This window comes from Chiloscyllium plagiosum, chromosome 20, assembly GCF_004010195.1.
Source record: "Chiloscyllium plagiosum isolate BGI_BamShark_2017 chromosome 20, ASM401019v2, whole genome shotgun sequence".
NCBI lineage: Eukaryota > Metazoa > Chordata > Chondrichthyes > Orectolobiformes > Hemiscylliidae > Chiloscyllium > Chiloscyllium plagiosum.
Genome location: NC_057729.1, coordinates 22,038,205 through 22,056,429, shown reverse-complemented (window position 1 = coordinate 22,056,429; position 18,225 = coordinate 22,038,205). Strand labels below are relative to the sequence as shown.

Sequence of the window (18,225 nt, the reverse complement as noted above, 5' to 3'; positions counted from 1 at the left end):
ATTTTTGATGTTGGGTCTGATTCAGTAACATTGTCATGAGGGAAAAGCAGCCTCTTCAGATATCCCAAGGATGAAAGAACTTTCAATTACCACGTGTTTGTTACTGTTTACAAGCTGCTGACTCCTTAACTACAGAAAGTCTGAACCATTGGGGATCTTGAACTGTGACATTCAGGACTCTAGTCATGGCTGGCTCCACGTTTGACCCGTAACCAGATAATCTGTTGAACTGTGAGGAAACTGAGAAAGATAATTCAATTCCATTGAAGGAACTCCTCAGCTCTCACATCCATCACAATGAAGTCTCATATTATGTCTTCACACAATGTGCAATCAAGCAGGTCAATGTCATGCCTCTATAAGGAGCTTGGAGAGTGTGAAATTGTCCAATCAATTGCAGAATCAATGTTTTAATACCACATTGGGAAGCCACTCATTGGCCACTCAGCCCAACAAGTTTGCTCTGTCATTCAAAGAGACCATGGTATATCTGCTAACCTTCAATTCCATTTTCCTCCTTTTTCCTCAAAATCTTTGATTCCCTTACTGATTAAAAATCTGTCTAAAACCTGAATATGCGTAATGGTCCAGCATCACCAAACCTCTGCAGTAAAGAATTCAACAAGTTCACAACCCTCTGAAAGAAGAAATTCCTATTCATCTCTGTTTTAAATGGGCAACAGCTCATTCTGAGATAATGTCCTCTGGTCCTAGACTCTCCCACAAGGGAAAACAGTCTTCCCACATCCACCCAATAAAGTGTGCTAAGAGTCCTGTATGTTCCAACAAGGTTAAATATGGAGCCAACCTACTCAACCTGTCCTCATGAGACAGTCTCTCCAGACTCAGTCACAGCCTAGTGAACCTTCTCAAGACTGATTAGAGTTCTCTCAGTGAGCCATTATCAAACTACCCTATGATGTTCCTTTAGGCTTGAGGCCATGGCTTCGAAAATCATTTTTGGACAATGAATTGTAGTCCCTGTTAGTTTGAAGATGGCATTTATCAGTCAACTTTGTATGCTTGTGTGTCTGGTCAACAGATTTCGTGTTTAACTCCATCTTACAAAGGAGGGAAGTAGATGAGTGGCAGTTTGCATTGAGGCTCAGGACTGACTAGAATGGGTCAGTGGTAAAGAGAGGAGGTGTGAAGTAGGGTGAAGCATGGAGGAACAAAAGAGGGATACAGGGGAGCACAGAGCATGGGGTTTGTGGTATAGAAAAAAGAAGTGGCAATGGCCTGACATTTTGGGTGTGGTGAAGGACAGTGGGAAAACTCAGTCAACTCATTAATTAGTAACTTCTGATTCAGAAGTTTGCAGATGATTGGTAGAGTTGCTGCTAGTGCTGATGCTTGCAAAAGGATATAACAAGATATAACTAAAGAACATGGAACATAGAAAAGTACAGCACAGAACAGTCCCTTTGGCCCACGATGTCGTGCCGAGGTTTAATCCTAATGTAAAATATTGTAATTTAACCTATGCACCCCTCAACTCACTGCTATCCATGTGCATGTCCAGCAGTTGCTTAAATATGTCCCCAATAACTCTGCTTCCACCACCACAGCTGGCAACGCATTCCATGCATTCACAACTTTCTGCGTAAAGAGCATACCTCTGACGTCTCCTTTATACCTTCCTCCTAATATCTTCAAACTATGACTCCTCGAACAAGTCAATCCTGCCCTGGGGAAAAGTCTCTGGCTATTGACTCTATCTATTCCACTCATTATTTTGTACACCTCCTTCTTTCCAGAGAGAAGAGTCCGAGCTTACTCAACCTTTCTTCATAAGGCAGCCCTCCAATCCAGGCAGCACCCAGGTAAATCTTCTTTGCACCCTCTCCAAAGCCTCTGCATCTTTCCTATAGTAGGGCGACCAGACTGGACACAATATTCCAAGTGTGGTCTCACCAGGAACTTGCAGAGCTGCAGCAAAACCTTGCGGCTCTTAAACTCAATCCCCCTGTTAATGAAAGCCAAAACACCATATGCTTTCTTAACAACCCTATCCACTTGGGTGGCAACTTTGAGGGATCTATGTACTTGAATACCAAGATCCCTCTGTTTCTCCACACTGCCAAGAATCCTGTCTTTAATCCAATATTCAGCATTCGATGACACCTCCAACCTTTGTGTCATCTGCAAATTTACTAACCCACCCCTCAACCACCTCATCCAAGTCATTTATAAAAACTACAAAGAGCAGAGGCCCAAGAACAGAGCCCTGTGGGACCCCACTCAACACTGCCCTCCAGGCAGAATACTTTCCATCTACAACCACTCTCTGCCTTCTGTCAGCCAGCCAATTCTGAATCCAGACAGCCAAATCTCCCTGTATCCCATACTTCCTGACTTTATGAATGAGCCGACCATGGGGAACCTTAACAAATGCCTTGCTAAAATCCATATACACCCCATCCACTACTCTACTGTCATCGACCTGTCTTGACACCTCCTCAAAGAACTCAATACGATCTGTGAGGCATGACCTGCCCCTCACAAAGCAATACTGACTGCCTTTAATCACACTATGCTTTGCCAAATAGTCATAAATCCTATCCCTCAGAATTCTTTCTAAAACTTTGCTGACCACAGATGTAAGACTGACTGGTATTTAATTGCCAGGGATTTCCCTATTACCCTTCTTGAAAAGAGAAACAACATTCGCCCCCTTCCAATCCTCCGCTACACCTCCTGTGGAGAGTGTGGAGGCAATTATCCTCGCCAGCGACTTAGCAACCTCCTTTCTCACTTCCCATAACAGCCTAGGATAAATCTGGTCTGGTCCTGGGGACTTATCAATTTTAATGCTTTCCAAAATTTCTAGCACATCAATTTCATCAATCTTGATCTGGTCAAGACTGTATTCCAGCTCCTCAAAGTTTTCATTTACAACAAGTTCCCTTTCCTTGGTGAAAACCGAAGCAAAAGCTCATTTAGGGCTTCCCCTATCTGCTCAGACTCCACACACAAGTTCCCTCCGCTATCCCTGATCGGCCCTACCTTCTCCCTGACCATCCCCTTATTCCTCACATAGGAGTAAAACGCCTTTGGGTTCTCCCTTATCCTTCCTGCCAAGCCTTTTTCGTGCCCCCCTCCTGGCTCTTCTCAGTCCATTTCTGAGCTCCTTTCTAGCAAGCCTGTAATCCTCTAAAGCTGTGCTGGATCCTTGCTTCCTCCACCTTACGTAAGATTGGGCATAGAAATGACAGATGGAGTTTAATCCAGACAGATGTGAGGTGGTGCATTTTAGGAGTCAAATTTTAGGGTAAATTATGCAGTAAATGGCAGAACCCTTAGGAACATTAACATACAGATGGACCTGGGAATGTGGGTCCACAGTTACCTAAACGTGGCCAAGGTGATTAAGAAAGCATATGGCATGCTTGCCTTCATCGGCCGGGCCATAGAGTACAAGAGTTGACAGACCATGTTGTAGCTATATAAAAACCTTGTTAGGCCGCATTTAGAGTATTGTGTGCAGTTTTGGTTGCCACACTATCAGAAGGATGTGAAAGCTTTGGAGAGAGTGCAGAGAAGGTTCACTAAGTTGCCTGGTCTCAAGGGCATTAACTATGAGGAAAGGTTAAAAAGACTAGGATTGTTTTCACAGGAAAGGCAGCAACTGGGAGGAGACTTGTGAGAGGTCTACAAAATTATGAGAAGCATAGATAGTCAGAGGCTTTTTTCCCAGGGCTGAAGTTTCAATCACAAGGGGGCACAGGTTCAAGGTGAGAGGGGGAAAGTTTAAGAGAGAGGTGTGAGAGAAGATTTCCACACAGACTGGTACAAGCCTAGAACACACTTCCAGAAGAGGTGGTGGGAACAGGCACATTGGCGACATTTAAGAGGCATTTGGACAGTAACATGAATAGGGAGGGAATAGAGCGATACAGACCAAATAAAGACAGAAGGCTTTTGTTTTTAGTTCAGTTAGGGCATGATGATCAGCACAGGCTTGGAGGGCCAAAGTGCCTGTTCCTGTGTTATATTTCCATTTTGTCATTTATGAAAATGAGAAGCCTTAAAGCATCAGCATTTGTTCAAATCTGTGTCCAGTTTGGTGCTGGCTGTTGGATTCCAAACAGAGCTTTTACTTCATCGCCAATGTTTCAATTATCCCTGCCAAGAGTGGTATGGGACCATGTCTTAACATTGCATAAAGGAGAGGGCCAGCTGAGCTTACATGATCAGCCATATCTGAGCAAGAAATGGAGACTAATATGAACATTCAGTTAAAAAAAGAGAAAAGATACAAGATTATTTCTTCCACAATAAAATAAAAGTCATTGGTTAGGCCACTGTTGGAATATTACGCACAATTCTGGTCTCCTTCCTATCAGAAAGATGTTGTGAAACTTGAAAGGGTTCAGAAAAGATTTACAAGGATGTGGCCAGGGTTGGAGAAGAGAGCTAAAGGGAGAGGCTGAACAGGCCAGGGCTGTTTTCCCTGGAGCGTCAGAGGCTGAGGGGTGACCTTACAGAGGTTTACAAAATTATGAGGGGCATGGATAGGGTAAATAGGCAAAGTCTTTTCCCTGGGGTCAGGGAGTCCAGAACTAGAGGGCATAGGTTTAGGGTGAGAGGGCAAATTAATGCCAGCGTCCAATAAAGAGTGAACACAGAAACAAAACATTGTTTCATCCCTATTCAAGGAAATGCCCCAAATCCTCTGCAACCATCAATGCATGCCAATTATGAAGATACCTTGATCTCTGATTTAGCTAATCTTAACAAATAATGATGATGCGCACCAGAATGAAGTGAAATTAATGCAATGTGAAATATTTACAAGTGAAATTTAATTCTGAGAATCACCCACGCTACTGTTGTGTTTGTAGGTCGAGTATTAATGGCAATGAAATTAGACAGGAAACATTTGGCCATGGTGCAGAGTGTTTCTATTGTACATGGAGACTCCTTTACAGCCTCCCTGTGCCTAAAGCAATATCTGCCAGTGGCACATCAGTGAAAAGCTATCCATGCCACTGAACCACAGTACATTTAAAATATTAATTACACAGGAAACAGCAAAAAAAGAGAGATAGCTGAAATGTTGCACATTTCTGGTTATGACAGTAAGAAGAGCAGACAACTGAGAAAATCTCCCCCAGAGTTATTAGATTAGATTCTCTACAGTGTGGAAACAGGCCCTTCGGCCTAACAAGTTCACACCGACCCTCTGAAGAGTAACCCACCCAGACCCATTTCCCTCTGACTACAGCACCTAGCACGATGGGCAATTTAAAATGGCCAATTCACCTGACCTGCGCATCTTTGGACTGTGGGAGGAAACCAGAGCACCCGGAGGAAACCCACGCAGACACAGGGAGAATGTGCAAACTCCACACAGACAGTCATCCAAGGCTGGAATCAAACCTCGGCCCCTGGTGCTGTGAGGCAGCAGTGCTAACCACTGAGCCACCATGCTGCTCCAGTTATAATATCGCTCAGAGTCAAACCATACATGTGTTTGCATGGCACAGGCCTCTGCTTAACAATGTAGAATCTTGCCCAGGATGCCTAAAATACAGAATAAATCTAATTCAGCCAATTATTGTGTGGTTCGGTCATCTCTATCCTGTTTTATGAGTTACTTAGATTTAGAAAACTTGTTAATGTAATTTAAAAAGGACACTTTCCATTCATCAGCAAACTCCCGGAAGGAATTATCAACAACAGCATAAATAAACAACTTAGATCAATATTATACATATAAAACATCATAATCTGTCTTCTCTCTTTAACTGAAGTTAGCAGCTTATATACTTGCAGAATTTTCTGCACTTATTTCACATAATCTGCATTTCAATAAAGCTGTAGTTGTTTGAAGGAAAATGTATAAATATGTCATATGGTAAACCTTGGTAAAATAGGACTTAGTACCGAGGGAATTTATTCATTGTTTGTATTGAAGTAAAATTTGGACCTGGCACATAATACAAAAGGGGCAGTAGTGAATCAATAGTCTACCTTACATGCAGCCTGACGTTCCTTACCATTACATTAACAGCAATTTTGAACTATTCCCAAGAGCGCTTGTGAAAAGAGTTAATGGATTTAGTATAACATTATTTCAAAGCTTTCTGTTAGTTTGTTATTTATCATTAATTGATCAAAAGGTCAGACCAGATTCTGCATTCAATTTATCCATTTTGTTTTTTTGTAGTCAAATCATATGGAAACATTATCGGACAGGGACTATACCCATAGTTCATTCTATCCCATGGTTGGAGATAAACCTCCAAATGTCATGCAGTAGCAGATGAAGCAATGGACTTAGATTGTATCCAATAAAAATGTAATTTAATAAAGTTTTGCCAAAAATAAATAATTAGCATATAAATGTGAGAAATCGTGGTATATGTTCTCTTATGTTCAAGACTTTCCTTTACCTGATCGAATGCTTAAAGAATTTATCAGTATCAGTCGCATTAAATCTTCCCACTATCTTTCCAGGCTTCTGACCTTCAGTCTCCCGAACAAATAATACTGGAGGGGTGAACACAGGAGGGTCATTCTTGTCCTTCACTGTTATAACTGCAGAGATTTCTGACAATTTGTTGGAACCTCTCCCACTCAGTGGTGGGCATGTAGCAAAAGGTTCTTCATTTTCAACTGTTATCTTAATATTCCTCTGAGGATTAGCCTCATAATCCAAAGACTGCAAAAGTAAAAATAATATAATCAATTTGAATACTACTTTAAATAGCTTAGAAATGTTTCAATTATTCTAAACCTGTTAGGTTGGGTTAATTATTTTCTGCTTTTAGTATATTAACTGAAAATTCAACACGTTTATGAGTTGTATATAGATTGTTGTATAGAATCCCCACAGTGTGGAAACAGGCCATTCAGCCCAACACATTCATGCCAATCCTCCAAAGAGCATCCCACACAGACCCTGCATTTCCCATGGCTAACACACTTGACTACACATACTAAAACATTATGGGTAATTTAGCATGGCCAATCCACCTAACTTGCATATCCTAGAACCTGGGAGGGAACCAGAGCACCCAGCAGAAACCCACACAAATATGGGGAAAACATGCAAACTTCACACAGACAATTATCCAAGGCTGGGACCAAATCCAAGTCCCTGCCACTGCGAGGCAGCAGTGCTAACCACTGAGCCACTGTGCCACCATACCAACCACAATATTTGTCACAAACCTTGGAGTGGTGCCGGTATTTTGATTAATCTACTGATCAATTTGCTATTTTCACATAGCTGTGTGTATTGTAAGAGAAAGCAATGCCCACTGCTTCCACCATATTGTGTAGGGATTCCTCACTATTCTCATCCTATTGTATGGACTAGTTGGATTCATGGTCACCCCGAGGTGTACTTGCTGCCTTCTTTCTTTCTTTTAGATTGAGATACGAAGGGACTGCTTTGTTTGGTGTGGTAAAGAAAAACCAGTATGAGGAGACTCTGATATGCCTGTCACCTTTGAGATCCAGGGTTGATTTCCTGATTCATGATATTATCATAGTGGGTGGATTCCAATACATTCCTCAGCATGAGCCGTTTAAGAATGAAACACCATATAAAACATCTCCCTGCAAGCTTTCTCCCTGTTATTAACAGCTATGCATTCATTTATATAATTACATTTGCCTTTAGTCTAATTGTTCACAATATCTGCTTTCAGAAATTGCTCTGGGGGGTTCACTATTCATCCAGAATGCATTCTCTTCAGCTTTGGAAGACAAGTATATCTGTTCCATGAGGACTGTTCACCTTGATTCCGTTCTTGATTATGCGCAGTCTTTACATTCGTTTGAACTCTAGGACCTTTCATCTTTTGAATGTCCTTCACAAGGACGTCATTCCTTCTAAAGCAGGCAACTTTCTAAATTCACATGTGGGATGTGGGTGTCACTGGCTGGGCCAGTATTTATTGCCCATTCTAGTTGCCCTTACTAAGGTGGTAAGCATGCAGGTACAGCAGGTAGTGAAGAAGGCTAACAGCATGCTGGCCTTCATAACAAGAGGAATTGAGTATAGAAGCAAAGAGGTGCTTCTGCAGCTGTACAGGGCCCTGGTGAGACCACACCTGGAGTACTGTGTGCAGTTCTGGTCTCCAAATTTGAGGAAAGACATTCTGGCTATTGAGGGAGTGCAGCGTAGGTTCACGAGGTCAATTCCTGGAATGGCGGGATTACCTTACACTGAAAGACTGAAGCGACTGGGCTTGTATACCCTTGAGTTTAGAAGACTGAGAGGGGATCTGATTGAAACATATAAGATTATGAAAGGATTGGACACTCTGGCCGAGGAAACATGTTTCCGCTGATGGGTGAGTGCCGAACCAGAGGACACAGCTTAAAAATACGGGGTAGACCATTTAGGACAGAGATGAGGAGAAACTTCTTCACATAGAGAGTGGTGGCTGTGTGGAATGCTCTGCCCCAGAGGGCAGTGGAGGCCCAGTCTCTGGATTCATTTAAGAAGTGTTGGATAGAGCTCTCAAAGATAGTGGAATCAAGGGTTATGGAGATAAGGCAGGAAGAGGATACTGATTAGGAATGATCAGCCATGATCAATATTGAAGGCTCAAAGGGCTGAATGGCCTACTCCTGCACCTATTGTCTTTTGTCTATTGTCTATTGTGGTGGCAAGTTGTCTTTTGGATTTGTGAAAACCATTTAGTGCAGGTACTCCAACAGTGCTGTTAGGAAGGGAATTCCAGGATTTTGACCCATCAACACTGAAGCAATATATTTCTAAGTCAAGATGCTGAGTGGTTTGAAGGTGGTGGTGTTCCCTATGCATCCTGCTCTTTTGGGTGGCAGATGATTATGAATTTGAAAGGTGCCCTCGAAGGGGACTCAAGCCCGAACTTACTGGAAATTCAAGTCTAAAGTTCAGATTCATCGATCCACAAAATATTTCAGCCTGTAAATTTACTAGAATCAGTTATTGGTCAATTGGGATCAATAATTTTCTGAGTTAGTTGCCAGTTAAATAGTTAAATAATGTAAGAAAAAATTGAGGAACTGCTACTGATATTAGCGTTTCTGGATTAATAAAGTAAAACTTAGTGGGAGAACTCTTGGCCCTGATTGCAAATCAATCAACAGGATGGGTATAGGATTTGAAAGAGCTATGGTGCCTCTGGACATGGATTTGAGGAAAAAAGTTACAAATCTGACTGCAAAGTTCAGATCTGGATTTCCACTAAATTGTAAGAGGCGCAAACCGAGATTTAATTCGCTCATTATGAAATTGGCATACTGAAAATAATAAATCTGAAACTGCAGGAAAAACAGTAAAACATACAACAGTAATATAGAAAGTACAAATAAAATATTTATGTCTGTAAAGATACAGATAAACGGTGGCTTGTTTACCTCCATTTTCTTTTCAAAAGCCCATATACTCCAGTAAAGATTAAATCAATACTCTCAAATTAAAATGCCATACCTTTATTAAATATAACATTCCATCATTTGTTTCTGGATCTGTTTCAATCTTGTAATTTTCATCTTCATTCCCTTGTACTATCGTGTATTTTGCTCTCCAGGCTGGTGTATGAGGAGTATCTTTATCCGTAACACTTATTCGTAGTATTACCACATTATTGTCAGTCTCATTGATATCAGCTGAAGCCTATGGAAAACAGATGATAACATTGCTGTTTTTATTTAAGAAGAGGAAATTTGCAACACTCTTCTCAGTTATATCAAACATGGCACATTGACCTGAATTAATATCAACTTTGTTTTCATATAAATTTGTAATATATAAAATAAACATATCAATTTTAAAGGGAACTGCAAAAACAGGGTGATCTAAGGGTTTGCATTCAGAAATCTTTGAAGATGGCAGGATACATTGATAGGGCTGTTAATTAAGCACAGTGAATACTTGTCTTATAAGTGGAGGCACAGCATACTAGCAAAACAGTCCTGCTAAAGCGGAGCTTAAGTAAAATGGTATCTGAGGTGAGGGATTTCGATTATATGGCAAAACTAGTAAAGCTGAAATTATTTTGTTTAGAGTGCAGAAAGTTAGGAGGATATTAATTAGAGGTTTCCAAAATCATGGAGTGCTTTTATGTTGTAAATAAGAAGAAACTGGTTCCAGTGGCATGAGGTTGGATTCACGATTTAAATAATTAGTAAAAGATGCAGTGATGTAATGAGGAGAACTTATTTATGCAGTGAGTTATGATCTGGAATTTACTGCCTCAAGTGATAATGATAATGAACTTATAATTTCCAAGCAGGAACTGAATAAATACTTCAAGGGGAGCTAAATATATGGCCATGAATACACGGCATATTGGACAGAATGCTATAAGATTCTATTACATGTCAAAGTTTCCAGACTGTTAGTGGAAACATTCTTAAATTGCTCTAGCATTTTACCTGTAGTGGTGCATTCAGTCCTTAATAATTTTTTTAACTTCTGCTCTCAAACTTTATATTGTTGGTGACAAGTTAAACTGTCATAAAATCTCATTAATACAATTAAATTTGTAAGCATGACTTGGACACTGATGAATGGTCTTCTGTACAGAACTATGCCTGATCAAATATCAATTCAGAATCAATAGTACAATCCAACACACAAGGCTTCCATTGTGCTGAGGAGTTACTGGCTGTTACATACTGGTAATACTGTTGTCCACTATGTATTATTGTCCAAATCCACAGCAATTTTCACAGTAAACATTAATCTTCACTTTGGAGTTGCTATTAATCTGAAGGTGATTTTTGAATGATGGGTTGTGGTGGTGGAAATTACCAATGTAAGTAAGATGTTCCCTTGTCCAATAGTTTACTATGCTTGGGAAATTTGAGGCAAATCTCTTTGGAATAGTTTCCTATTCCTTAAAAACCGGCATGAGATAACAAATGAGTATCCAATTGCACTGTCACATGTCAACCCCAGATTATAAATATTCATATACATACCTTTAATTTAGACTCAAGCAATTGTATGCATTAATGCAAGTGAGTAGTCAGTTAACAGTGACTCAACATAGCTCGTTAATGGCAATCTACTCATTGGCGTCAATAGTAGCCTGAAAAATGTTATCAAAACTTTTGGACCCTATTTCAGGAGTGGACGTCGTGCTTTATTGTCAGAACTTTATTGTCCTTTAAAGATTCCCTGAACCGAAAATACCCAATAAAGGGTCTTTTTTTTTAAATGAACCAGTGAGTTAAAAACTGCCATCCACCTTTCATGAGCTTCTAGAGCATCTGCTTCTGTCTTTGATCAACCAGGACTTTACAATATAATCCCTTATCTGATCCAATGCCCTCACAATCAGTTGTACAACTCCATTGAGATATCCCATCTCTAGACTTAAAACTAGCCTTCAGGATTTTCATTGCTCATATTGGCCTATTTTCAGTTGCTAATGATTAGAATTGTTCACAATGCTTTTTAAGTCCAACTGTGCTTTTATCTTATCAAATGATTGAAACAGAAAATAATTCATTAAAACTCACACTCAATTAATGTATGCATCCCAGCAGGTGTTTTAATTAGTCAAAGTGAATTGAAAGAGCTGTACAGCTTTGTAATATTGATTTGGAGATGCCGGTGTTGGACTGGGGTGTACAAAGTTAAAAATCACACAACACCAGCTTATAGTCCAACAGGTTTAATTGGAAGCACTAGCTTTCAGAGTGCCACTCCTTTACCTGATGAAGGAGCAGCACACCGAAAGCTAGTGCTTCCAATTAAACCTGTTGGACTATAATCGGGTGTTGTGTGATTTTTAGCTTTGTAATATGGTTGACTGTTTCATCATGTCCTGATAGACGACAAGGCCTGACATGTCAGGAGATGTTAACAGTTTATTCTTAACTTTGAAAAACAGCTTACAACATTCAGCAGGTTTATTTTTCTTTGAAATATCAGTCAATCTCAAACATGCTATTAAATAAAAGGTGGTCACTTCTAAAGTTTGGTCAAGCTGCTGTGATCTACACAGTGAGGTCTTGTACTTTTACAGGGGCTGCAATCTGAAAGTCAAATCATTGGGTCAGAATCTATAATCACAACTGAATTAAGGTTGTTGAGGCAGTCAGTAGCAGTACTGTTGCATACAGTGTGGAGTTCAATGTAGAAAACAGTTTGGCTTAACCAATGAAGAAAAGCAAATATAAGGCATCTTTGTAGTTTGTGTCCTCTATTCACTCTTATTATCTTATTTCAATACTTCACTGATTCTCCTCAAAGTCTAGTAACACCTAACTCCCACTTTGTATACACATCACAGCCTCATCATTTACGCATCCACAGTTGCTACTCACACACGAATTCCCGAACAAAATGTGATGTATCCCCAACAAATGCACTTTTATCCAGTGGATAAATTGCCTGTCTTGACTCACTTGCATTTTTTTTAAGACAGGGAAATTGCTGGGGAGAACCAGAAAACCAAAGGAAGAGACTACAGAGATAATTGCATTCTTCTCCTCGTGATTTGGAGGTGCCGGTGTTGGACTGGGGTGTACAAAGTTAAAAAAAATCACACAACACCAGGTTATAGTCCAACAGGTTTAATTGGAAGCACTAGATTTCTGAGCGCTGCTCCTTCATCAGGTGGTCTCCTCTGTCAGAGATAGAAAAAGAGGGCACTGGCAGATAAATGCCAAAAGCACTGAAATATCTCTACCGTTGTTTTATCAATGATGGCACAACAAAATGGCAGAATAGGGCACCTGCCATGACTAAATAATAACCTTTCCTCTATCTTTCAGGTCTGACTTTCACATAATCAGCAAGAATCACAGGAAATACATGCTGATTGGGCAGACTGACCATATACAGTATTCAGTATGCACCATCACTCGTGCCTAAACAGTTAGTCGCATATTCACCTAGTGAGTCACACAACACAAGTAAGCAGACGGATTCATTGAAGGCTAGAGATGCAGCGAGTTTGGAGCTAAATCTTCTCAAAGTTATACTCAGCTAACACACAGTTGCTGAACAACAAAAGTTATTGTTGAGAAATAGAATCTGAAAGATGTATCAGAAACAAAGCTGGATATGCTAGCTGCACTCTTCAGTACTTGTTATCGTGGAGAGGAAGAAGCAGATATAACAATGATCAGGTCACATTGTTTTCATTATGGCTCTGAATGCATGCAATGGGACAACTTTAACAGGATCTTTCAAAGTGCATCAGACAAAAACATCTGCGCAGTGTGGGTAATATTTGAGCAACCTTTTTTTGCCTTTCATGGGATGAGGGGGTCACTGGGGAAACCACCATTTGCTGCCTATTATTGATTATCCGGGAGAAGGTGATGACAAGATTTCTTCTTGAGGTTTTGCAGTCAAGTGGTGTCGGTACCCCCATTGTACTCTTAGAAAGAGAGTTCTGAATTTTGACCCAGCGAGAATGAAAGAATAGCAATATATTCAAAGTAATAGAAGCAGGAGTAGGCCATTTGGCCTGTCAAGTCTGCTACACCATTCATTAAGATCGTGGCTGATCTATCCATTATCTCAGCTCCGCCTATCTGCATTATTCCCATAACCCTTAATAGACCTACCATGCAAAAGCCCATCCAACTGTGTCTTGAATATTTTTAATGAAGCTGCCTGTATTGCTTCCTTGGACAGAGAATTTCATAGATTCATTACTCTCTGGGAAAAGCAGTTCCTTCTCATCTCTCGCTAATCTTGAGGCCATGTCCCTGAGTTCTAGTCTCACCCACCAGTTGAAACAACTTGTCTGCCTCTATCTTATCTATTCCTTTAATAATTTTACATATTTCTATAAGATCCTCTCTCATTTTTCTAAGTTCTAGTGAGTACAGTCCCAGGCAGCTCAACCTCTCCTCATGGGGTAACTCCCTCTTTTCCAGAATCAACCTGGTGAACCTCCTTTGCACCGCTTCCAAAGCCAGTATATCCTTCCCCAAGCAAGGAGACCACAACTGCGCACAATACTCCAGGTGCGGCCTCACCAACACCTTGTACAATTGCAGCAGAATCTCCCAGTTCTTAAATTCAATCCCTGTAGCATTGAAACCCAATATCCCTGATTGCCTGTTGCACCTGCAAATCAACTTTTAGCAATTCATGAATGAACACTCCTAAGTCCCTCTGCATAATAGCATGCTGCAATCTTTCATCATTTAAATAATACTCTGACCTACTATTTTTACTTCCAAAGTGGATAACCTCACATTTAGCAACATTGTACTCATTTGCCAGACCCTAGCCCACTCACTTAACCCATCTAAATCTCTCTGCAGACCTTCCACATTCTCTGCACAGTTTGCCTTTCCACTCAATTTAGTGTCATCAGCAAACTTGGAAACATTATACTCAGTCTCCTCTTCCAAACCATTAATATATAACATGAACAATTGCAGACCCAGCACGGAAGAATTCTTGATACCAAATTCAGTCAAGTGTTGCCTTGATGTCAAGGGCACTCTCACTCACTTCACCTCTAGAATTCAGTTCTTTTATCGATTTTTGTACAATTAGTGTTCATTCAGGAGAGGAGCTGAGTGCCATGGCTGAACCAAAACTGACCATCTGTGCGCAGGTCATTACTAAGTAAGTGCTGCTTGATTGCATTTGTTGATGATCCCTTTCATTGATTTACTGATGATCAAAGTTAGATTGATGGTGGCATTTACCAAGATTAGACTTGTCCAGCTTTTTGAGACCAGCACATGTATGAATAATTTTGATAGGTAAATGCCAGTGTTGTAGCTGTACTGTAACAGATCATTTCAAGACATAGTTATATGTGCAACACAAGTCTTCACTTTTATTGTCAGAAAGTTATGCTGAGTCCTCAAGAGAAGGCCAAACTGAATCATCCACTTAGCACTTCTGGGTGGCAAATGCTTCAGCTACATATTTTGCATTGATGCCTATCATTGATGGTTGAGCCTCTGTCTTTGGTTCAATGCTCAATCCATCAACATTATCAATGAGATGTGGCAGGAAATGCAGAGTTTTGATCTGATTCTCTTTTGAATATCTTAGCTCTTTCTATCACATAGGAAAAGTGGGAGCAGAATGATGTAGTCCCGTATTAAAGCTTTACCATTTAGGTATGCCCGGTGCTGTTTCTGCACTCTTTATTAAAACAGGATTGATCTCCTAGCTTGTTAAGTTGGAGGTATACTGAACTAGCAGCTTACATAATATAATATCATCTGTTGCACATGACCTTCAGTGGCGTATGAATGCCTAGCTATTGATTATATTGTCAATCGCATGTACTCAGACCATTTAAAGATGTCAATGAACCAAATGGATTTTTATGAAAATCCAGTAGTTTCATGGTCACTATCACCAAACTGTGCCCCTTTGCCAGTGTTCCTCTACGTTGTGTGACCACACGAACAGACAATGGGTTGGAGGATCCATGTCAGTCGGCATTCCAATGCGCTGGCCTCCGCTTCCAGAGGCTGTTGCTGTGTGTTGACCTTGGTGATCCATGCAGCTAAAAAAAACAATTAAAGCAAATACAGCACTACAGCACCCCATACATCTATCTCCCCCAAGTGAAGGCACTAAGATATGGCAAGTGGAAGCAATTGGAAATGTAAGATCAAAAAATTGCAATTCACCAATGGTATCCATATGTTAAGTTTTTTAAAAAAATATTTTCCACATAATCCAAGTTCCTACATCTTCTGGCTGTTGTCACAATGATGTCTGCTATCATCATTCACTCATTACATGTCATGTGTCCTTTTGTACAATGGATTGTGACATGTTTCCTTTAGTACAAGAAAGGAACCTGAAATAATAAATTAAGGACAGCATTGATTGTCACAGTTATTCTAACATGTGTCTGCCAGGTCAAGAGAAAGACTTCCAGAGGCTGCAAATATCAGCCATTAGCTGACAGGACAAACCCAGTACTGAAAGTATTGTCCTTCAAGAAAGTTTCTGTCTCTAAATTCCTGAAGTGGGTGAGTGAGAGAGACATTGGTCCTTGTCTAATGCAACTTTTCTCGACTGTGTCCTTGTCTTCTTCAACTCTCTCCTGTTTTTGTGCCAATCTCACAGCAGTATGTCAATGATGCTGTGGATGTTGAAGTCTTCCTCTTCAGATCCAACCCCAAACACTTTTAGCTGCTGCATTATGAAATATGGACTATTGATTTTTGATGCTTATTATCTGAGATCTGGGACTTGCATGGAATGAAATGGTTTCTAAAAGGAACAAAAAAGTGATTCAAAGTGATCACAGATATCACCTGACCACACAAATGGTTAAGTTTAAAGACTGTGTTTCATGACACCGAGGTGTATGTGCAGTATGCTTATGATAGAGACTAGTGCATGAGCTATTGAAGGAGATGTTTTGAATGGTGTCTGTATGCACACTAGAAGCATTGATGGCATTTCTGAATCCATCTGATATATTTGAGGCAAGTGGTAGGTCAAATGGAGTGATTGAGATTGATTTGGAATTATTTCAACCCATAAAATAAAAATGGAATGATTTATGATATTGTCATGGCATTTGTATCAGATTTGAAGATATGCACAGCCACACAGAGAAATACAACTGCTGCAGTGTGTGGCGCAGCAGTGAGAGAGACAGACAGACAGACAGACAGACAGAGAGTGTGAGAGAGTGTGTGTGTGTGTGTGTGAGAGAGAGAGAGAGAGAGAGAAATGACAGGGACAGTTTTTGAGTTTCCAAGGTAAAAATTTTGCTTCTATCTGAGGACTGGAAAATCACTGTGATGTAAAAACCATATGGTAGAAAGGAAGTACTCAAGAATTGAAATTGGGTGGCAGCTGGAAAATGTGAAAGGACATGGCTGACCACAGGAGGTACTTTCTGGCAGAGCAAGAGAGATGAAATTAATGATGCAACACTGAATGTAGGCTGGGAACTTCCTTTGGCTCTCCCAAAAAGGTATTTGGAGACTATACTTATTAAAGGTAAAACCATCAAGACTTATAATTGCAACATTATATCCTTGCCCACCTGCAATTATTCAATGCCTAACTACAATCAGTGTGACCTGAAGACATGTGTATTCCATAAACTCAAAAGTAGTTGCATCAGAAACAAAAATAGAAATTGCTGGACAAACCCAGCAGATCTATAGAACATAGAACATTACAGCGCAGTACAGGTCCTTCGGCCCTCGATGTAGCGCCTATCATACCAATCTGAAGCCCATCTAACCTCAGGTGAATTGGCCATGCTAAATTGCCCGTAGTGTTAGGTAAGGGGTAAATGTAGGGGAATGGTGGGTTACGCTTCGGCGGGTCGGTGTGGACTTGTTGGGCCGAAGGGCCTGTTTCCACACTGTAATGTAATCTAATCTAATCTGTAATGTAATCTAATCTAATCTAACCTACACTATTCCATGTATGTCCATATGCTTGTCCAATGACGACTTAAATGTACTTAAAGTTGGCAAATCTACTACCATTGCAGGCAAAGCATTCCATACCCTTTACTACTCTCGGAGTGAAGAAACTACCTCTGACATCTGTCCTATATCTATCACCCCTCAATTTAAAGCTATGCCCCTTCATGCTAGTCATCACCATACTTGGAAAAAGGCTCTCCCTGTCCACCCTATCTAACCCTCTTATTATCTTATATGTTTCTATTAAGTCACCTCTCAACCTTCTTTTCTCTAACGAAAACAGCTTCAAGTCCCTCAGCCTTTCATCCTAAGATGTTCTCTCCATACCAGGCAACATCCTAGTAAATCTCCTCTGCACCCTTTCCAAAGCTTCCACATCTTTCTTATAATGCGGTGACCAAAACTGTACACAATACGCCAAGTGCAGCTGCACTAGAGTTTGTACAGCTGTAGCATAACCTCATGGTTCCGGAACTCGATCCCTCTACTAATAAAAGCTAAAACACTGTATGCCTTCTTAACAACTCTGTCAACCTGGGTGGCAACTTTCAAGGATCTGTGTACATGGACACCGACATCTCTCTGCTCATCTACACTACCAAGAATCTTACCATTAGCCCAGTACTTTGCATTCCGCTTACTCCGACCAAAGTGAATCACCTCACACTTGTCCGCATTAAACTCCATTTGCCACCTCTCAGCCCAGCTCTGCAGCTTATCTATGTCTCTCTGTAACCTACAACATCCTTCGTCACTATCCACAACTCCACTGACCTTAGTGTCGTCTGCAAATTTACTAACCCACCCTTCCACGTCCTCATCCAGGTCGTTTGTAAAAATGACGAACAGCAGTGGACCCAACACCGACCC

The 18,225-nt window shown here is 40.6% G+C and overlaps 1 protein-coding gene across 1 annotated transcript in view; it reads right to left on the bottom strand.

Annotated features, from left to right (window-relative positions):
- The window catches only part of LOC122560072 (cadherin-like protein 26), an 84,252-nt gene that overhangs the window by 44,045 nt on the left and 21,982 nt on the right, over window positions 1-18,225 (bottom strand). The window contains exons 7-8 of the mRNA XM_043710282.1: window positions 9,437-9,622; window positions 6,399-6,667 (exon numbers count right to left, since the gene is read on the bottom strand). Of these exons, the coding sequence (XP_043566217.1) occupies window positions 6,399-6,667; window positions 9,437-9,622 (455 nt within the window). The remainder of the gene's footprint in view (window positions 1-6,398; window positions 6,668-9,436; window positions 9,623-18,225) is intronic.